Source organism: Hetaerina americana, unplaced genomic scaffold, assembly GCF_022747635.1.
Source record: "Hetaerina americana unplaced genomic scaffold, ioHetAmer1.1.p SCAF_11, whole genome shotgun sequence".
NCBI classification, from domain to species: domain Eukaryota; kingdom Metazoa; phylum Arthropoda; class Insecta; order Odonata; family Calopterygidae; genus Hetaerina; species Hetaerina americana.
Window position 1 is genome coordinate 35,483,444 of NW_027286181.1, and position 23,691 is coordinate 35,507,134.

The window sequence follows — 23,691 nt, forward strand, 5'->3', positions numbered from 1 at the left end:
AATTTAAAAAGGGAATTAAAGTTGATGTAGGAGATATTTAGAGACAGGAGAATGATAAATACGGCGATAGATGAGAGAATGATGAGATGGATGGTAGGGAATGGAAAAGTATAGGCGTAGGAGATGGAAAGTAAGTGGGCTTAAAAAGGTCTTCATCGTAATGTGGGGTTAATCCAAGATGTGGGTTAAGATAGTCTTATGCTAGGTGGGGTTCATAAGTGAGGTATAGTCCCTGGTCCCAGTGTAAACTGGTCAAAACCTATCTGCCTATCCCTAAAAGCCTATCTGAAATAATAGACTTCTACTAATAGAATTACGAGTACGTTTTATCATTGGAGAAATCAGCACAAAGAAAGTAAATTCCTATTCTAGAACACAAAGTCTGATGATAGTATTTACTAGCCTATAAGATCATTGCCTAAAATGACGACATTATTTTCAACACTAGTAATTTGTTTTAACGTGTTGGAAATGTATTGAACAAATCGGGGTCCTGAATTAAGCCCAGTTGCCACATACGAGGCCTCATCAAAGGCCAGATTTCACTTTTCTGCTTTCCGACCTTGTTTTCCTAATTTAGACAGTATTTAAACGGTTGTGGTGTTCAATATTCAGATTAAGCTTTTGAAATCAATTTCCATCTAATGAAAATTACTTCAATATTCGTGTAAACTTGATAGGTTGCACTTTTCAAAGGTTTCCTTTGACGATTTAATCAAATTGTGCGCCCATGATTATAATTGCCAACCTATGAAATTCCTTTATTATCGTGATACACGTGTACTCGGATCTGCAGTAATTAAAATTGCATGATGAAATAAGTAAATCTGTCATTAAGTACATCCCTCTATCCCTCGATGTTCGTCTGGGTCCGAATGAAGATCAATGGCAATGATTTTTACACTGAAACTTTTGCAGTGATATGCATATTTAGCGGATGACTCCGTTAAAAGTTACCGTCTCGGTATCACCCGCAGTTTCTTGGAATCTGTTATGAAGTATTCGTTTAAATCGTTTCGTATTCATGTTTATTGCAGATGTTGCAACTATTGTGGAAAAGTTCTCATTTACTTTTCATGGCACCTTAATTTGTAGCTGAAAAGCAATAAATTATCATCACGTATTTGAAAGGTTTTTTGTAACGTTAGAAAGTAGGTGTATCTCAGGGTAAAATGAAGCTGTGCATTGCAGTGCTCTATTTCATAAGTAAGTCTGTATAAAATATTGTTTTCATCGATAAAAGTAGATCCAGGTTCAATAATTGAAATGTACATTTTCATGTTCAAATTAAAAGCCCACTAAAATGGTATATTGTATTGGTGACTTGCTCAGAATTCTTGGTTCTTGGACAAGAGGTGCTGATTAGGCTAGGGCCTTCCCATAAAATTTACCAACGCAAGAATAGTTGATTCTTTTGAGTAGCATTATTAAATTTATACCTAGAATAATTTCCGATCAGTGAAAATTCTAATTACTAGCAACCTGAGTACCAGCTTAAAGGATAATGTGTAGTTAGTAGATGGATTTCTTCTTAACACCGCCAGTTTTCAATATTTATAACCTGAAGCCATCTCTATGCACTCTTTTCCTTTCATCCATGACCCTTCCATCCCAATTCATCACATCCAAATTTGTTTACCATTCCTTCCAACACCATCTTCCTAAATTCCCTTGAATGCTACCTATAATCTCTATGGCTATTTTCCACATCTAACCATCAAGTCCTCTTAGATCCTGGAAATCTTGTTTTACTTTGAAAAGAACTCCCCTCCTAACGTATCTAGTGGCTATAAGTGTTTATTTAAAATGCTTTAAAAAACTAGAAGCTGTTCCACCTCCTAATGGTTTTTCCATGCATTGTAATGTCTGTTTGATTTCGCTCCCGGTAATTTAAAGTAAAATGCTGTCCCAAAAGCCTGGGAATGAGCTCTATGTGTTCCAAGGCCTACGATGAAGCTTATGGAATTTCTCCCTTACTTTCAGGTCCAAAACACCTCCTAAATTCGTCAACTGCTCCACCTGCAGTAGTTTCTGCCTTCCCACTTTTATGTTTAACTTCGCCTTTCTCACTCTGGAAAACCGTATAACCTTTGTTTTAATGACATTTATTCTCATCCAATATCTAACATACTGAATTTCCAATTCACTCAGCAGTGTTTGCAACTTCCTGACTCACTGAAAAACTATAGCTTGGTCATCAGCAAACCTAAACTGATTTTGTCATTTAGGTTTTATTATGACTCACTCCTCTTCCTAATACTGCCCATCTGAACTCTCCGTCCCTCACTCCTGAGCTGTCTGAGACATGTATAGGTAGTGGATAAGTCTCCTATCCCACCTATATATTCCTTTATTCCACAATATATTCATTTATTTACCCATTTCACTGTACCAAACATCTTTTCAATATCTCTAGACACACAGAGTGTGTTCCAAAAGTAATGGAATTATTTTTTTAAACTAATTTATTGATCAGATTTGCACAAAAACCTGATATACCTTAGCCAGAGCGTTTTTTGCTATCATATTTTGGCTTCACCGTTTTCTGTTTTGAGCCCCCTATATCATTTCATTTAATTTGAGTTATTTATTTATTTACTTTATCTTTCCTCTCAAATTTCACTCACCCATCATTTGCCCATTAATAAGAGTACGGCTGGGGTTGACACTTTCTATATTCATACAACCATAGTTACCGTTCGCTTCATACAACCTATTACACCATTGATTATTCATATAACTTGCAGCATTAAAATTTTTTCATGATTTTGAGGACCACATGAGGATATACAATATAGTGATTTTCTTACTTGTGTATATTTTTTTTAGAGTCTGCATTCATCTTACTGTTTGAAATCTCCACATTTTCTATTATTTATTTAAGTAGGGAACACAATTGTATAGCAATCGTTTATGAGAATGAAGGGAATATTTTTATATTACATTTGTTTTGTGATGACTAAAAAATACTTTCATAAGTGCAACTCTTCCATAATATCTGTTTAATATTCTACAAATTTCCAAAATACATACTAAGGCTGCAGGAATGAGTTCAATGGCAAAAAAATACATAGATTTTTCATTGCATAAACATTTTGTTATATTTTAAAATAGAGATAGATTCTCCATATTTGCTTGAGAATACTTTATTTTCCTTATTCTTCAATACTCTGACTGCATCTTTCTCTAATTTTGCCCCCGATTTCATAATTTTCAATTGAGCTCACATCAGAGCACCTCAGCGCCCTTTGAATTGGTTGGATAAGGTTTCTACCACAAAGTTTTCTTTCAAAGATATCCATATTTTTCACCACAGTTGGTATAATGCAAAATTTGAAGAGTGGTGAAAAGTTGTTTTTTTTCATTTCTTACCACTAGCAAAAATTTTCACTCATATTTCATTAATGTAGATCACCAACGTAAAGGTTTTTTTGGATGAAATGAAATAAACAAGTTGTCAAAATAAGAGAATGACCAAGCCTGTAATACATTCATGCATCCTTGAAATACAGGATTTTTCCACCAGAAAACTCGGTGCTTTTGAGAATAAGAATCCTATGGCCCACCTGTTTGTATTGCGCTTCTAATCCCTTCTCACATTTGATGTCATAAACTTTTAGAGCATTGTATTTTCTTGAATCAATAAGTGGGAATGTTTGGATTTATGCTAAATTTAATCATATCAAGAGAAGCCATTGAATTTTTCTACATTTTCAAAATGTTGCCCATTGCAAACACTTCAACAGTTTATCAAGGTTGAATACTCACCATTTCTATTGGCAATTTAATAATATTCCATTAATTTACTCATAGTAGTTTCCAGTAGGTCATATACTACCATCAATCATACTTATTATAGTTGCTGGGCATATTAATTATATTGAATTTATATATCCTGCGTGTTGCACTCCTTTAGCCTTAGTGGTGGCTCAAGAAAAATCTAGTAGACCATAATGGGTTTCAACATTGGCAAAGCTGAATTTGAACTTGTTCCAAAGAGGAGTGGACTTTTTATGGGTTTTGAATTCTAGTGATTTATAATCTGATATTAAGGCCAAGATGTAAATGTCCTCCGAAGGTTATCAGTAAAAAGTTTTTAAGATGGAAAAAAATAATATTCCTACTGTTTCATTTTTCTTGCAATTGGGTTTTTTATTGTTACAATGTTTCTACATTTATGAATCAAGGAATCTATGAATAAAACTTTTACTTGGGTATTAAGTTATTTTTTAGGCTTTCTAACCTTATGAACATATCTACTGATCAATTTATACACTTGTCCTGTATCTACAGTTCCTCCCTTCCTGTTCCCCATTCAGCTTAAAAATTAATAAAACAAGGGATTTTTAGATATAATTTTTAAACTTTTATTTGCTTCTGTCATAATATGTGTTCAACCATAAACTTTCAATTATTTCCAATTACAATGACGATCTCCAATTGTTGTAACCCTGCCATCTCTTGGCAGACTTGATCGGCACCGTGTAGAACACAGGGCTTTTCAAACTATAGGTTGCATATTAATATGCGATAATGCTTAGTAACTGAGTTTCCTTGCATTAATAGTTGTGCAATTGGACTTTCTTTCATTTTTAACAATTTCATCCATTTATTACTTTCCACTACCTAATATTCGTACCGTTACACCACCATGATCCAGTGATCTTAGTGCACTTCCACCAGCAGTCACTCACTGATGTCCACACGGCAGTGGAAATTTTAAAGTGATGATTTGAACACCAATCCCTCAATATTGAGTAAACTGCTTTAGTCAGTTAAGTTTACCCATCACCCTGCATTACAAAAAGCCCGTGTTCAATTCCACATCCAGCATTTTCTGCAAAATGTAACGGTTCTGCTAAATTTTTATGGTGCTACGTGCTGTTTCGTAAAAACATCACTACCAGTTGGTGTTCTGCAATGATGGGTATCCTATAGCCTTTTCTCAATTAAATCTCATAGTAAAAAATGTATATATATATATAATTATATTGATATATATATCTCTTACATAACAATATAATATTTAGCCATCTCTCCTCCATTTCATTTTAAGGTAGAAGAGTATGTAGATGTGTATGGTGTGCCAAAAAATCATTTCTTTTTATCTACTTTTCATAGTTTTGAGCGTGCATATATTCAACTTTATTCATGCACTTGGCACAATGTAACATTACAAGTTACTGCATAGTCCATTTAAAGCCACTCATAAATATTACATATATATAACACTTTCCCAAGGGAAAGGCTCAAATCTGTATTGTATGCCTGGACATTCCCAGCTTTACCTGTGTGATTTTTTGAATATCCGATTTTCCTGGGAAACTGTCAGTATCACAAGAGAAGGAACTGACCCTCCACTGAAGTGTGAATTTTACAAAATACAGGGATTAGTACAAGGGGAGCTTCACCTTACTCTATCAAACTAACCTTTTGGTTGATTATGGTACTACCGCAATTCTTTATCCGTTTAATTTCATCCTTTTGATTCTAATTATCCTGTGATCAAATTACACATTTATCTTCCACATCATTTGTTCCAAACATTTGCATCATTGATCAAAAATTAACCCAACATAATTAATTTATTTGTATGCACGTATGAGTATTCTTTTCAATAATACTCCAATAATTAATATGTAGTAAACTTCAATTTATTCAAATTTTTACCCCACACACATGGCATATAATCTTTTGGAATTTTACTACATGCTATGTAATGTTAAATGTGCGATAAGCCAATGGTAATATGATATGATTTTTCAACCATGTCAACCATTTGGTTGAAAAACCACATACTTACTAGCTAATAAATCACCTTCCCTCTGCATTTGATTAAGTCCAATGGAATAACAAAAATTTACACCGAGAAACACATTCTTTTACAGTGAACAATTGAATTAATTTGATTTTTCATTCACTTACTCAATAATTAATCTGAGTTAGCACTAAAATATGGACAGGTGTAATGAAAAAGCATTACAGCAGTTTTCTAAAATGTTTCTTAATGAAGAATGAAAGTAACACAAATCAATTAACTGAATGTGGTGTCACTAATCTAGGTAATGGTTATCAAATTTTAGCAGCATGTAAGCACTAAAAAACGCATTCACAAGCTACTTCCCAGCTTAAAATAATTTAATACCACGATAATTAGGAAGGTTCTCGGGAATGAAATAGAAATAAACGACTTACCTCCATAAAACTTCTTTAGTTTTCAATTTGGTCAACCTGTTCACTAATGCACTTAGTCCAACAATGTTTATATATTTTGATACCATCTCAAAAATTAGATTCCTTGAGGCCCACAAAATACCCAAAACGAACTTAAAATCATTAAAACAATAGCTGAAAACAACGGTTTCTGCTCCCAATTAGTCGATAACTTGTATCGGAAAAAACTAGAGAAAATAGCTGTCAAATCAATATTCGGATCCATCCCCAAGGAAGACGGTTCGAAGTGGAGAAGAATTCTCTTTCTGGGGAATATTTCCCGTAAAGTCACCAGATCCCTTGCAGGAAACAATATTAAACCTGCCTTCTATAATAGAGCCAACTTAGGGAACCTTTTATCAAACTGCAAGGACAAAATTCCCGCAATGGAAAGGAGTGGAGTTTATCAATTGTGTTGTGAGTGCTCTGCCTTCTACATTGGGCAAACCGGGAGAAAATTCAGTGATCGTGTCAAGGAACATTACGCTTGTTTTAAAAACGGAAATATGTCATCCAATTTTGCCCAGCACCTTTTAGAAAACAACCACTCCAGTGATTTTGTCCCCAAAATTCTGCATGTAGAGAAAAAAGGCTTAAGATTAGATGCCTTGGAACGGTTGGAAATTTCGAAGAATAGTCACCTTAAGGGTATTCTAGTTAATGACCTAACTTATTCCTCCCGTTCACCCCTCCTGGACCTCCCTCTGTTCCACAGCCCCTCTCCCCCCCTGAAGCAGTACCCAACCGTAATCTCCCACCCCGACGCCATACACAACCGTCTTCTCCCCCTCCCCCCAAACTTACACACCATTTCCCTTTCTCTTTCCCCTCCTCCCTCTTCTCAAACACCTCCCCTCTCCAGCTCTCTATCCACTATATAAAGCCCTGTGTCTTCTGTTCTTTACCTGATGATGACTTTGTAAGTCGAAACCTAGGTCGTGTTAATAAAATATATGTGGAACAACTAAGTATTTCTTTCTTTTCCGATATGAATCGCTTCCACAAAGTGACGCCTCAGACAATTTTATTTTTATACCCATTTACTTTGGCTACAAGTTCTTGAGCTTGAGGAACAGATGGAAATCTGAATAGAGCCAAATCAGGCAAATAAGGTGGGTATGGCAACAATTTGTATCTTAGTTCATGTATTTTGCCATGGCAATGACACTTGTGAGTGGGCGTGCATTGTCTTGATGAAATATGACTTCCATGCCAAACCTGGGCTTTCTTCGTGTATCTTTCTCTGTAGTTGGTCCAGGAGGTTAGCATAGTATTGTTCAGGAATATTTGATCAGTGGGAAGATAGTCTATTGGCAGAATTCCTTCCACATTCCATAATATTGAATCTTTCACCTTTACGGCTGGCTGTATTGCCTTGGCTTTATTTAGTGGTGATGAATCAACATGTTTCCACTGCTTTGACAGCTGTTTTGTTTATAGGGTATAGTAGTGGACCCAATTTTTTTCTGTGGTTACAAACTGGCACCAAAATTCTTGTTGATTGCTCTAAAAATCGGTCAAACATTGGTCAGAAATTTCCATTATGATGAATTTGTGATCCTGCATCAAGAGTCACGGCATCCATCTAGCAGATAATTTCCAAGTCGTGGATCTTCTCATACATCAATGTTCATTTGGGTGGATAACCATAACAGAATATTTTCATCTAATTGGTAATTTATTTGGTATTATTAATTATGGGTTAACTTATGAAAACCATACCAGAATGAATTCATAACGAATTTTTAAGGGAAGGATTTCTACATTACAAATGCCAAGTGAGTTTAATATTTTCCAATTTTAATTAAACCAAAATCATTTAGTCTTAGAAATGGCATTTTTAGAAATTAGACTTAAAGTCAGAATACTTTAGCAATTTCACAGGTAAAATCTCCTCTTCCCACCCTCTGATTTGCCACATCTTCCAAGTGATTCAAATATTGTATGTTTTGACTGATTCATTAAACAGCAATGAATTTCACAGTACAATGAGCTAACAGCAAGTAAAATAATAAAATTTGTCTTATTTAATAAACAAAGGAATATCTAAAATAGTGTGCCTCCCAATTTAGACATTACTATAATCACAAAAACACATACATTAGGGCAGAATAAAGCTGTGCAATAACCTTTACCTTAACAAAGAACATTTAGGCAACTAAATACAGCTAAAATAATACTTGCCCACTGTAAATAACGTAAAATCTCCAAACAACACACAATGCAAGCTATCACAGATTGAATTTTCTTGTTTAAAAATATTTATGCAGATTTAATCCTGCCGTTTGCTGTTAGCATACACCACTTAGTGGCACATAATACTGAATTAGCACCTGGTTATGTGAAAAAAATATATGTACACCTACATAAATATATTTAGACTTTGATTTTTCACAATACTATAGAAGGATTGCAAATGCAGTATTCAAGTGAAGTTGTGCAAACTTACAGCCAAATATATAACAATTTTTTCTATTTAAACAATTGTAATTAAAATAAATTGATCAGTATATTTTATCAACAATCAACAATTAATGAAAATAAAGTCACTAATATCAACCTCAGTTCTTCTAAGTTTAAAAAATCACCTATGCATATGTCATGATTTAAAACTAATGACATTTACTAAAAGCCACTCTTGGATAAATGCATGTTCCACTCTTCCTATTGCAAATTATTCAGGTGGATTAGTGGTTAATGGAACTTTAGGCAGCCACAATTTCTGGTTTAAGAATGCAGTTAAGCCCATTCTGTATGTTGATATAGAAGCCACCACAAGAAATGCTAGAGCAAGCAGTAGGAAGAAACCACCACAAACCAGAAACTGAAAAATAAAGAAATGGTAAAAAATGAGTAATATAAATGGTAAGATTGAAGTTCCTAAAATAATTAATTCCAGATAAAGCAATAACTATTTTAATATAAAAGAATTATTTTCAAGAGGGACTATTAAGTATGGGTTAAGTTACACGAGAAACATCTCCAGCATGATGTAAAAATGATACAGAGAATACATTTCAAAAGCAGCAATATTTTTTAAATATACATATATATAAGACTATTTTAAATAAGCTATTGATAAGTTACTTTTAAAATTGTTCCTTCTAAGAAAAACTGTCGTGTAGTATAATAGCATGGTTACATACAAACTAAATATTAATTGAATCATTTAGATAACATGTAAAATAATTTGTTCTAATAGTATAATAAATAATGTCAAAAATTATCACCATCAGTAAACTGCAGTTGATCAATTAGGCCATCAGGGCCAGCCCCCTTGATACTCCTTAAGTGAGTTGCGCAAAATTTGACGATTTACTAATGAAACCACATTTTTGTGGAAACTTTTAAGCGCAGAGAAACCATTTTTGTTTAAAAAAAAGTGGGCTTTTATAAAAGACAATTGAATATAATGGCTCTTGTAAGTTTTGAGAAATGGTTGGAAGGACTGCACTGGATTGTACCTCTAATTATGACAACGACCCAGAAAAGTCAAATTCTTTTTTGATGGCTGTCATGCAAAATTGGACACATCTGCTCTCTTTTGACTTATTTCTTTATGAGAGGGCTTGATATATTCTCCCCCAGCCATGAAAAAGGACATTCTGGGTGAAATCATTTTTCCCAACGCATGAATCATTTAATTGAGAGATAAAAATGCTTGAGAAGTAAAACCCAGTCAAATTTTGGCTGTTTGTTTCAAACATTTTTTCTTTACTTGAATGAAAATTTCTTCTTGTTTTTCAAGTTGCATTGATTGACTTCAATTATGGCTCTGAAAAAATTATTTTTAAGCCATAAATTCAGTAAAGCAGCAAATTAAATATTCAACATTATGACTTTTAGTTCATTAATTCATATTTTTATATTTTGGAGGGTCTCTGGAACAATACGATAACTGGTGGAGCCAATGATCTTCTGGCTACTCTGAAATCCATCCAGCTGCGCAAAATTCTGAAGTACAGATAGTGAAATCAAATCATCAATATGTGTTTTTTTAATACTAATGGAAGGAGGATCAAAGTGCTGCCATTCCCCAATAATTGGAATGTAAAAATGTAAACTAATCGCACACACCCAATGCAGTCGCCAGTCATTATTTTCAGTTTGTGGGTAAGACAATGAAAAAAATAGGGATTCAAGTTTATAAATGCATGGACCACAACCATAAGAATATCATAAATAGTAAATATATGGTATTGGTTTGAAATAAATCTATTTACAAAAATATGCACCCATTTTTAATTTCTCACTTTCTTCCTTCTCACAGTTTTAAACAAATTAGTGGGAACCCATGGCACTACAAAATAAGTAAAACAACAAATAATTAAAAGAATTTGAAAACTTCTTAATTCTTCCAAAATTCACTAATCTAGGATTCATTTAGTCTATCTGGTTCCCATTCAAAAATGCTTTTAAAACGCAAGCAAGCATGTAACAATCAAAGAGGTAGATTTATCTGTATATTACTTATGCCACAAACACTGCAGCCGTTGAAACTTCATACGCATCACATGCATAAAAAATCTTCTCATAATATATGGTCTGAGCAATCAATGCGCGAACCGGTGCAATCTGGCAGTATGCAATGATGCAGACTATAGTCCCGCCCACTAGCGGCGCTAGTTGCCTGAGACCCAATGAGCCGTCTGCATAAAGTGCCAATTATGTTAGTTTCTGTAGTCCTTGTTTTAAATGTTTTTCAAAAATGGAAATTGATGACATCGCTGAGCGATGAATCAACATCAATTTTTTTGGTGAAAGGCAATAAAAATTATCAAGAAATTACAGAAATGTTGACAGCTGTTTACAGTGATAATGCTCTGAAGAAAGCATCCGTTTTCAAGTGGATTAAGCATTTTAAAAATGGATGATGTAAGGCCTGGACAACCTTCAACCACCTGTGTTGATAACAAGATTGATCATGTGTGGTCCCTTGTCCTTACTGATCATCGAAAAACTGTCCGAATGATATCTGATGAAGTTAATTTAGGAAAATCAACAGTGCACACTCTTTTGATCGAACATGATGGATGGATACTTCACCATGACAATGCACCTGCACATGCAGCATTGATTGTTCGCCAGTTTCTGGCAAAAAATTCAATCACCATCCTTGATCATCCTCTTTATTTGCCAGATCTCACCCCCTGCAACTTTTTGTTATTCCCAAAATGCAAAAATATGATGAGGGGACATCACCGGGAAGATGCAGACACAAAAAAGCAAGAAACTACAAGAAAACTAAAAAGCCTAACTGCTGAAGACTTACAAGAGTGCTTTAAACAGTGGAAAAGAGATGGAATAAGTGCATAGTAACAAATGGAGAGTACATTGAAAAGGGACAAAATCGATGTTGACTAAATTTTGCAAGATCAAGTTTTTATGGCCTCAGTTCGCGTATTTATTGGACAGACCTTGTATATGATAATCAAACCTTACCTGATCTCTTGCACCCATTGCAAAACCATCATCCGAAATGATTACAATGGTCCAAATTGTTTGCAACACTAATGACAGAAATGTATTTATTCCAAATATTAGCCCATAGGAATCCTCTTCAAGTCTCTTAACGACCTCCATACTGAAATAGAAATATTTTCAATGATTTAATTATATAAAAAAACCTAAGTTAGGGTAAAATTAATCTCAATCAAATTACTTTGAGGAGTACAGACATTAATACCTGTACATTGAATAATGTAATAATATTTCATAGTTTAGTTTAAATTTTATAATTATTAAAATTATAAACAATTCCCTTTTTTGGAACAACGACTAATACTGATCTCAAGAGATCTTCCGACCAAATGCCTCTCTCATAAATAATAGAAATTAGTCCATAAAAACTTATTCTACCACGTTTTCCTAAACCTTTAATTAGTTCCATTGGAATGCTGCCTACCCTCACGGCCTTATTTGATTTCAGTTCCCTTAATGCCCTTTCTAACTCACCATGGAGTAAACCTGGACCTCAAGTATCTTCATCTATGAAATATTATCTTCCCATACCTAATATTGCTGGCCTTACACAGATTTTCCTCTCTTACTACCCGATAGCGTTATAACCTTCTTGTAAAGCATACAAATTTCACCTTAACTTCGTAAACGTTCCTTTTTTTCACTCTGCCTATTTCTCCATCCTTCTTTCACTCTGTTTGTTTCCCCCTCAGAGTATTACATTAATCCTTACATGTTTATTTGATTCTACAAAAATCTCTGTTTACAATCTTTCAATTCCTTCTCTCATCTATCTTCCTAATCATCTCATCATAATCTACGACTTTCTAGCTCTTTTCCCATTTACTGTTTGTATTGTTTCATTTGAGGCATTCAATATCCCTTGTTTCGCATGTTTCCATTTTTCTACTATTGTACCCAGCTTCCTTTTTCCATGCATGATTTTCTCAACAGCCTACTGATATTCATTTCTCGTTGTTCCAGTTTATACCTTCATATTCTATTTCCTCAACCATCTTCCCTGTTTTGTCCTAAGGTAAAATAGAGGAAGGAAAATAGTCTGTAAAGCACAAAGAAAGAATCAAAGACTTTGTATTTCCACAGGAAACGCAATGTCTTTGATTCTTAGTTTTTGCTTTACAAATGGATTTCAACTAAGTATCAGGCTCGAAAATCTCTCAAAATAGTATGCGTTTAGGATTGAATTAATCAAGTACAAGTACTCTAGTATGTTAAGTAAGGGTCCATCAAAATCCCCCTCACGCCGGTTGAGTAAGACTAATAACTTTATCTTAAAAAGAGAATTTTCTTGTATCTCGATCCCTACTTGAGGTGCTTTGTGGAGGGCACTTTGAGTGAGTACGCCGTCCGTCGGATGGGACGTTAAGCCGCGGACCCCTTGGCGCCTTTCGTAAAGAGCAGGCTAATGCCGACGCCGGGTTTCTCTCCACCCTTCATCATTTCCTGTCCTTCCCCTATGGCGCAAATGACCTTAGCTGTCGGTCGCCTCCCCTCAAAACTACTACTACTACTACGAGAATTTTCTCATTTGATCAATCCACTAACTACATTATAGAGAACACTGTCAAGAACTGCCAACACTGTCGTTTCCTAATTTTTTTACCTATTTTTTCAAAAACATTCACAATGTTCTATTAATAGTTATCATTACTATTGCAACACCCAAAACATATGTCTTTTCAAAGACATGAATGACTGGCCAATTTCAGAGAAAGCAGAGGAATAGAATTGGCATTTTGGATGGAATTAAGGGTGGACATAAGCTGAAAAAGACAAAACGCTAAAAATAATACATAATCTTAAATCATAAACTGAACAACTTTATAGTGTAAGTCAATAAATGGTGTGAATGATGAAAGACCATTGTACCAAAAATGTCAAAATTCAACCTTATGCAAAGAAAACTGCACAGAACTAGACAAATATCCCAACAGGAATGTTGCATTGGGAAATGAAGAGGGGTAAGGTTATGCTGGCAGGAATGCTTTATAGATGGCGATACATAACTTTTCACATTCCACCACATAAGGATTGAATTAATTGTTAATTAAAGTAAATTTTATTTTAAATAAGAAATTTTGCGTACACATTCCAATTTAAAATAGTACGTACCTAGCCACTGTTACCATCGCTTGATAAAAAATACCAAAAAAGATGTAACAAAGGTACGCCAACCACAATTCTTTGGCTGTTGCTGATAGAATCATTACAAGGCCTTCAATTGCGGCAACTCCAGCCAATGAGAACTCTCCAACAAAGTCCCAATTGAGACGAACCCAACCGCAGAACAGAGAGGCCAGAGCCCCTAAAATAAATTTTATAAATCCCTTTCACATACATGCATCCACATGAGCTACATTAGTATTCATAGCATTGTAAATAAACAAAATATGCTAGTGTAATATCATGTTGAATCATGATATCGAAAGTACCTAGCAAAGAGGGATTAGACTCTACATCTTGTTGCATGATATTTACAGAGGTAGAGGGTATCAAGAGAATATAGCAAAAATTTTAGCACCAATGTGTTACCTACATTAAAAATACAGTCAAATTACATTTTGATTGAACCATAATATTGTAAATGCTACCACAATGTAATCCTATCATTTTATATATTTCCACCAGGATGCTCTTCACGATATACCGACTGAATACCAAACAGATATGATGAGTTGTTTACATAAGCAGCTCACCAACCTTGCTTGTGTTTAAACATGGCCTGGTACAACCTCAATATAAACGAAAATAAAATTAAGCAATGGTCTATGTTTTAGGAAAGGAAGAAAACTTTCAAATAACACCTAGCAAAGACATATAGTACTTCATAAAGTTGAGGAGTTATGCCATTTAGGTAGCAAGAGCATTGATGATAGAAAATATTTTTAGGAGATATTTAGCAGAATAGGAATGCAGAAGTTGACATGCTATCAGAAGAAACAACCACTAACTACAAAGATACTAACCCAGACACAAGAATGTGATTCATTACAAAAATTATTCCTTCGAAACACATTCTATTTGCAAAAAAATGCTGTCTAGAAACAAACTCCTAAAAATAACAATGCTAGAAAACAATTATCTACTTACCTAATACAGTTTGTACAGCTTCAACTCCTCCATTAAGCAGAGCAACATTCTCTTCACCTTTCTCCTGAACTATTACTTCCCACAAAACTTGAATGTAGTTAAGAACCTTCAGAGGAAATACAGTTAAATTTAGAACTGTTAACTGATACACTGCAAATACTTTCTGAAAAAAAGCACACAACAAATGTGTACTTTCACATGAGAGTTAAATTGCAGAAGTACCATGCCATTAAAACAATAATTGACATTCATCAAAAATGCATTCATCATAGATTCCACATGTATTCAATCCAATTGTGATTTATAACCAGCTATTGTTTCCCCCTGAGATAGATTTTTAACCCTACCCTAACAGCCACCCCAAACAATACCAATATTGAAGCAAAAACGGGAATGTTGCAAAGGGCATCTAAAATCTACTCGGCATTAAATGCAAATTAATCCGAATCATTAACATTGGAGAAAAAATATGCCTTTATTTATGAGGGACATACTAAACCCTACCACCTCTTTTTTCCCATGCAATGCCTAGCACTTCTTTATTTTCCGTACTTTTTGTTCATTCAATGTTTCCATTATCTTCCTCACCCACATCTCATAAGTCTCTGATCTAAAATGACACTCTTGCTTCAATGGGCAATTTTAAAAAGCATCCAACACTATTCTCCAAATCAAAGTTTTTGCAACCTTTTCATTAAATTACAACTCGGGATTTTAATTTCTACTTATTAGAGTTTCTTCACCCAATACAATGCTTCTTTTAATGTTCTTACTGTCTAGCATATTTTTGCCTAAAATACTTTCTACATTGTTGAACAACTAATTAAGCATTATGCCCTAAAACTTAAATTTTTAACCAACCTCTCCAATTTTTTGAGAAAATCCTAGCCTTCTAATGATTTCATTTTCTTATGATATAACTTTCATTCTTACCTCTAGTCCTTCCCATGTCTCTCTCACAATTTCCTTTGCAAGTTCACTGATAAGCATGGGTAATAATGGAAAACACTGCCTTAACCCCTACCCATTACTTTCCATTCTGATTCTCCATCCCATTCCAACACTTAAGCAGTCAGTAGCATGTTCAGGTTATGAATAAATCTGTTGCAGGAAAACTTTCACAGTTAAAAAGTCACGTGACCCGAGACACACGACTTTTGAACTAAGGTTTGATGAAAGTTTTTTATCGAAATATTACAAATAGAATTATTTTAAAATGGGTCCAATGTAATAGATATGTAAAATTGATGACTTTTTTTGTGAACAGATATTACCTATCTATTTTTGGCCCGCATAAAAATTTAAATATTTAAATTCGTGGATTTTTACAGTAAATTTCAGTTCCCTACAGTAATTTCACATCACCTCAAGCTACCCTTAGAGTTTCTTATAATAAGTTACCCCGACTCAAAAAGTAGCTGAATGAACCACATAGTCAGCATTTCAAAAACCTTACAGTGAATGCATCGATGAGGAATGAAAAGTTATCCATTTTCAATAAAAATAGAATCTATATTCAACAAGACTGGCAATGCTGAAATTCTAATTTCACAATCTATGTCTAGTATATTGTATACTTGAATAAAGTCAGTCATGAGTACACATATAGTTATGTTCATTTTCATCACAATAGTCACCTGTAAAAATCCAGCCGTTGAAACAATCCACCATGCTGACCATCTCACAACTTCCTTATTTGAGTATGATGTATAGGCATGCTTCCAAAGGAGATGAAACGCATCACTAAAGAAGGAGGCTATGCTGCGACTACTCCTGGAACTGGTAATATCATGGTTAAGTACAACTGCATGAGGACCACTTCCAATATCTCCATTCCCTTCAGCAGTTCTTATTTCTGGACCTGAATTACTATATCCTTCATTCCTATTAACCTTTCTTATTTCAGGTTCACCTATATTTTCTTCATTGAAACTAGTAAACCGATCATTATCTCCATCCAAATACCTGGCCGAATTTGTGCGAGCCACGGGATGATGCTCTCCGGCATTTTCATGTGAATTACCTGAAAAATGGATAAAAAAGAAATAAATATAAGGATATATAAATATATATGTATATGTGTGTGTGTGTGTGTATATGTATATATATATATATATATATATATATATATATATATATATATATATATATATATACACACACACACACACACATATATATATATATATATATATATATATATATATATATATATTTTATAAACACAGTAATCAACCCAAAACTGGGTTTGGTAGGTGATGATAAAGTTCACCCAGTACTAAGCCCCACGGCATGTGAAATTCACACATCAGGGTAGAGGGGCCAGTTAGAGTTTCCCAGGGAGATCTGATACCCGACAAATCACATAGCTTGATATGGAGCTGCAGGTGTCCAGAGAGGCTTGCCCAGGAGTCGAACTCGGGTCCTCCGGTCAGTAGTCCAATGCTCTACCCCTGAACTACCATGACCCACACACACACATACACATGTGCTTGTGTGGTTCATATGCTAAAGATAGCATGAACTTTCTTTAAGACAAGGAGTCCCCCATGAATGCCCATCCAATGAAGACATCTCATCTCTCCCCCCACCTAATCTCAGTACCCCCCAGTTCAGCATTCTCCCAAAAATTCAACCACCTAGCAATCATAGCCAAGCGATTATTTCTTCCAGTAATTCTCCAGCAGAATGCATCTCCCCATTTGTTGACTACCATCTCCATCCCATTCCACAATCACTAGCACCATACAGACATATTTACATATTTAGGGCCAATATTGATATAACCTCCCTCTATACATCTATCCCCTAAGAAGGTGGTCTCCACTCTCTCCAGCATTTCCTTTCCAAACACCCCAATCCACAAATCCTGGCACAGATTTCCTTTTACAAATTACGAAATTCATTCTCACGTTTTTCTTTAATATTCAACACTAGCCACTACATTCCGAGTACAGGTTGCACCATGAGAAGTAGGTTCAGTCATTTCTCTGCCAATCTCTACCTTGGCCTTCTTGAACGAAATTTTCTCTCCTATCACACGCTGAAACCCTTAATATTGATAATATTTTTCTCTTTTGATAACATAGCACTGACTCCTTAAAACTATTAACTCTTACCTCAATACGGCATCCTCTGTTTCCTTCACTTTCACCATTCCCTCCACTGAAATCATATTTTTAGATGCCCAAATCTCCCTCCTCATTAATAAATTCCATCCCTCAGTCCATATCAAACCTACAGACAAGCAACTATATCTTCATCATAATTGTTGCCATCCTCTCCACACCAGACAGTCTATCCCCTACTCTCTTTCTATCCAGAACCATGTATCTGCAACAACCCTGATACCCTGACATAATTCCTGCCAAGACTTCATCCCTCTTTCATCCAACATGACTATCCAGACTCCCTTCTGCACAAAATATTCCTGAAACATATACACCCCTAAAATATCCCCTAAGAATAAAAATGACAATGCCTATTAGTGCAAACTACTTCCCTGGCATGCAGTTCCCAAAAATTATTCTTGGCAATCTTTATCCCATCCTCTCCAACAACAACACCACCGCCAAGCTACCTTACAAATAACCCTCTGATACATTTAAACATCCAGCAAATCATTTAATTTTTCTTAATTATAATAACACTCGATTCCAGGCCCCTTTCCAAATCCGCTCAAATATAGATGGACACAAAAAAGGGCACAGATGCATGTTCCAAAATTTTCAGCAGCACGACCACCTTCCTCTGCGGGCAGAAGTAACTCGGTATCTTCTGTCTGCAGAGGAAGGTGGTTGTGCCACATAAAATTTCAGAGCATGGGTGAGCATCCCTTTTCTATGTTTCTATATATATTTCTGTTTTCAAATGATATCTCACTCCGTCATGAAGACGATGGATGGCATGCATTGAAACATTGGCAGCATTGCGAAACTTTACCCAGCAAAAATCCAGAAAAGAATTCACCATGAGAAAATACAACTTAGGACTAAGTGTCATTAAAAGAAAGAATTCATTGGGAACATGCATTAAAATAAAAGTAACCAGTAGCCTGCCTTTCTAGGAACAAACCAGTCACTTTTTATGCCCACAGACAGACAATTGTGCCATGAGATTAGGTAGTCTGGCCAATAACCTCCTGAATTAGTCAAATTTAAACTTTCTTGAACTACTTTTGGGTTGCAATACATGGAAAAATATGATTTTTCTTGATCATTGGATTACTGTTTAAGCACGATAAAACTACTTAGTACGAAAACAGATCCCAAAAATTTTCAGTCTCACTTTAGTAGGAGCTTGATACAGTAAAAGATATCAATTATATACTTCCACTCAACTAAAATGAATAAATTGCAGAGATAACACTGGCTATTCCAAATATCATCATACAGATGACTATAACAAACCATAAATATATGCACAGAAGTACAGTTGGCCAAAGAATATGATTTTTGCTTTAGGTGAACTTTAGATTTAGAATTTACCTTGAACACTAAATAAGTGTTAAAACAATAAAATATTGCTAATATTATAATGGTTTAAAAATAACCAAATCAAAAAAAGCCAGTACAATAGAATATTAGAAGTAAACTCGATATGTATTTCAAAATGTATTAATAACAAGTCAATTATATAATAGCAATCTCTGAAGGCTGGAAAGAAGAAGTTTCCAGCATGGGAAAATGATTCTGATGAATTAAAATGCTTTCATTTTCTCTATGCTCACTATTAACTCCTATATGTGTAATGTAGTTCATTCATTTCTATTTTTTTCAATGATTAAGTAATTTGGTCAATATATAATGTTCATTTATGTGAATTACATTTTTTTAGTTCAAAATGGCCCACTGAAAAATCCATTCAATTTTCACTTAGTATTTCTTGCTGAATATATGTGACCAAATTCAATAATAAATATTATGTCAATCAACTCTGAATGTATTAATGCTTTCCATTCAACTAGTAAACTGATTTGTCCATAGGAATTATAAGCAATCAAAACAAATAAGGCTTAATGTATTAACATACCAATTTGATTGCATTCCTGCTCCTGAGTTTCATTAAGGTCCCTACGATGAAAGTAAATGCTGTGTTTCACTGGTGGCAAAAACAGGGCTATCACGAAAGCCAAGCATAAGGCTGCCAATGATATGAATATCATTTGCCGGAGGTCCACTGCTTTAGTTGAGTACAAGGCTTGACCAACAATTCCAGATGCACAGCGTCCAAAGAGGTAAGCAGATCGGGTGTGTGAAGTTAGGCGGGCATGCAACTCACGATTTTCAACCCGGGCATACACGTATGAGTAATATGCAACCTCTCCAGCCATAAAAGCTCCATAGAAAAACTCCAACAGCTGAAAAAAATGTTTTACATACTAATGATAGGCAGATCATGTCCAATAAATCAAGAACAATTTCTTGGATCTTGGACTTTATAATTATAAAAGGACGATGCTACTCAGATCTTTGGTATATTGCTTTGAATATCAACAACACAATACTTGACTAATACCAACACTGTCTACAGCTTACAACAATCAGTCATTCCACAAATGATTATAACTAGCGACAAGTAAAAGCATGAACTTCAGTAAAAAATTAATTCCTTCAGCACTAAGAAAGCACTAAATCACTAGTTTCACTCATACAAGATGAAAGAGAAATGCAATATATTGTGTTGGCTTGAAAAGGTATTATAAATTCAGAAATAAAATTCAGGTTAGCAGTCAGTCTAAATAAAAATCGGCGGGATTTTGCGACCAAGAAAAAATGATCGACAGAGAACTGTTGTCTAAACTCTTACAAGATAAAGGGAATATTGGCTCTGTACATATTCTTACCTGAGCAGCGAATAAGCCGGGTGCCCATGCTAGCAAACTCCAAGTTATTATTCCACATACAGCGTCAAATAGAATGACAGCTTTATACCTCAAAATGTCAGTCACTAGAAAAACTAACACCAATAATCCAAGGTAAGAGTATGTCCCAACGGGATATATTAACTGGTTGACCTATGAAATAACAAGCACGTGATGTTTCCAGTAGGAATGGTTATGCTACAGAGTGTATTACAATATGTGAGAAATAAATTTTAGAAATACGAACTTGGACCGCTGTGAAATTCCTCCACGGCCCAACAAGGTAAGGTGTTATGAAAGGTTCAGATGGCCTTAACTCTTTAAAGAACCCGAACATACATAGCAGGAAAGAAACCTTAATCCAAAACTCCATTGACTACTTATTTGCTCGACCTTTAAAAGCTTTATGGCCAAACACAACCCCAACTGCTTAAACAGAAACGCAATAAGGCAAGTAGCAGGGAACTTCCAGGGAACAACTTAAGTGAAACAGATACGCAACTGGAGGCTCCAACGTATGCCGGTTTATTCTTCGCGGGTTACGATTAGAATGACCACTGCGACGTGATAAAAGAGCCACTTTCAACTTGGCTCTCTTACGCATTGATACGACATAAGTTTTAGGCATCATTCTTCATCAAGACTTTTAAAGGGTTAACTCAAGAAATGATGAGGCAAAATCAAGGGTCACAACGAAAACAATTAGTCGCCTTCAAGTTAGAAGACGATAATATATAATGTACCCGATAACAAAGTATGCACAATAAGAAGATATATAATGTATTGAATGATACCTAAATAAACGGAAAAAACAAAATATTCCAAAGAAGTATGATATAATGAATGTTAAGTCATTTTCAACTTGAAATTACAAAGATAATTTACCGGATAGGGATTTACACAAGTAACCGCCCTACTTTGTGGAGCGGGATACAGATTTTAAATGAAGACCGTTCCTCCAGTTCCATTTTCACAGCTATGAAATGTATCAACGCAATACACGACTGAGTATTATTTAACTTCGCTACAATATAATGACGAACAAAGCCACAGACGACTTGAAGTGAGATCTGGGTCAAAGATTTTCAGAGCTACCAACCCACAAGTTTTATCGACTCTTGGCGCACAATACATCTGACTTAGCTTTCCGTTAGAAACTTGTTTACTTCACAAAATGATGAAAATTGAAATGTGAATTTAAAATTGTACAAAATGATGCACCATTGAAAATACATGTTTTCTTTGGCGCATACTGAAGCAAAGTTATCAGCTTAAGAGATATTTACAAGTTGGATAAATAGTATTTTTTTATTTCCGTTTAAAAGATTTTTTTAAGTTGTCACAAACATTTAGAAAGGGAAGTTCAGTTTTTATATTCTGAATATTAAAGTCTATCCTAGCTGCTTAGTTCAAGTACGCGACCAGTGGACCTGGTCTGTCCCGTAAACTATTTCAATAAACACTGGTCGATTGAAGCGGGAAGCGATTCGTGATAAATTGGCATTCCCCAAAGTATATTTTTCTGCCATCATGACTGAGAGCTGCAATCTAAATAGAGTAGACGGTGAGAGGATGTACAGGCTAAACATCTCAGTTGTTAGCCTCGATCTGAAAACGCTCTCATTTGTTCACTCATCAAATTAGTTTACGAAACTATTCCAAGTTCAAGGTCAGTACGACAAATTTCAAATTCAACGAAGACATTAGTTAATCGTTTCGAATTCACGTACTTAATACCAGACGGCGACTTCACCAGATAAGTTTAGCAACTGGGATTCTTGTATTTGTTTCTTAATTTATAATATTTCGTCAACAGATATGGCAAAACGAGGAACATTGAGAGTGTGAAGAAGCTTAAAGGAGGCTACAGAAGAAGGAATGAGTAATATTTTTATGGCCTTCCAACGTTCCAGGTCACAGAGATGGGGGGGGAGGAGGGTGCAAATGGTTTTGCAAAACCCGGATGTATACGAGAGATAAAGGATTTTCGACAAAATGAATCCGTATGACATGCTTTGTCATTAAAAGCTGGGCAAAGTTTAGGCATTTCTGTATGCGAGCAAATTTAATTGAAATTTTGTGTTGTCTTTTTTTATTTTCATTTCATAAAAAAATCGTTTCTCCGGAGGAGATTGACTGAGAAAAATGTGCACTTCCTTCGCGATCTGAAGCGTCAGAACATGTACGCTTGATCTTTTCTATTAATGTGTGTACCGGACAGATACCACTCTCCCTCTTAATGAATGAATACATCCTGGTAGATTGTGCTACTTAAAAGCATCAACTGAAAAGCAGTAAGGATGAAAAGTAAATATCAGGAAATAAAGCCTGAAGCATGAATTTGGACCATTATTAAAAGTAGTCTATCTGTTTATGCAACACGGGTCACACCTATAGAAATTCTGCATTTCATAAAGAAAGCTTTAAACGGAAGAGAAAGTTTTGGTCAGAAATCATATCCCGGTATTTAAACATGAATTACCTTCTATAGTATCTAAGAAGAACAAAACTGCCATAAATGTATATTAAGATCAATTCCTATTGCTAAAATGTGCAATTTAATTTTTTTTAAGATGCTCAGTCATTAAATGTTCTGGAAACGTTTCGAATAATTTCTTTAAGTAGCGCATTAAAATATTCAGTCAAAGAGGAACATTTCTTTTAAATGCATCCAGGGAAACCCTACAGCGTGTATCCAGCTGATAGGTGAGGCTAATCTTCCACCCCTTGCGCCATTGTCTCGATTCTCCACGCCATTGATAAATCGGACGAATTTTTATTTATTTTTTTCAGGAAAAGCATCGGATCAGTGGTCATCGATGATAACAATAAAAAATCTAATTGGATAAATTCCCAGACACGACACTACTTAATGGAAGGACGCGTCGAAGGGAATAACAAAAAAGGAAAGACGCGGAGGGATTACGAGAAACGCGTGCTGTGAGCCGTCAGCCCCAGGAACTGTAAAAGAATGAGGAGATTGACACAGACGTAGAATATAAGAGCTTAGAGTACTCCTTAAAAGCATCATAGGATTGATTACC

The 23,691-nt window shown here is 35.0% G+C and overlaps 1 protein-coding gene across 2 annotated transcripts; it reads right to left on the reverse strand.

Moving 5' to 3' along the window:
* Positions 1-7,251: 7,251 nt before the first annotated feature.
* LOC139701020 (thiamine transporter 1-like) lies at positions 7,252-21,681 on the reverse strand. 2 transcript variants are annotated; one of them, XM_071599581.1, is made up of 9 exons: positions 21,533-21,681; positions 20,895-21,441; positions 20,630-20,800; positions 19,816-20,143; positions 16,422-16,807; positions 14,785-14,890; positions 13,807-13,999; positions 11,656-11,797; positions 7,252-9,037 (listed from the first exon to the last, which is right to left on the reverse strand). In XM_071599581.1, the coding sequence occupies exons 2-9, from the start codon at positions 21,018-21,020 to the stop codon at positions 8,888-8,890; spliced, it is 1,602 nt and encodes a 533-aa protein (XP_071455682.1). In that variant the 5' UTR covers positions 21,021-21,441; positions 21,533-21,681; the 3' UTR covers positions 7,252-8,887. The 2 variants fall into 2 exon arrangements, with proteins under 2 accessions (XP_071455682.1, XP_071455681.1); XM_071599580.1 differs by having other exon boundaries at positions 20,895-21,681.
* Positions 21,682-23,691: the final 2,010 nt, after the last annotated feature.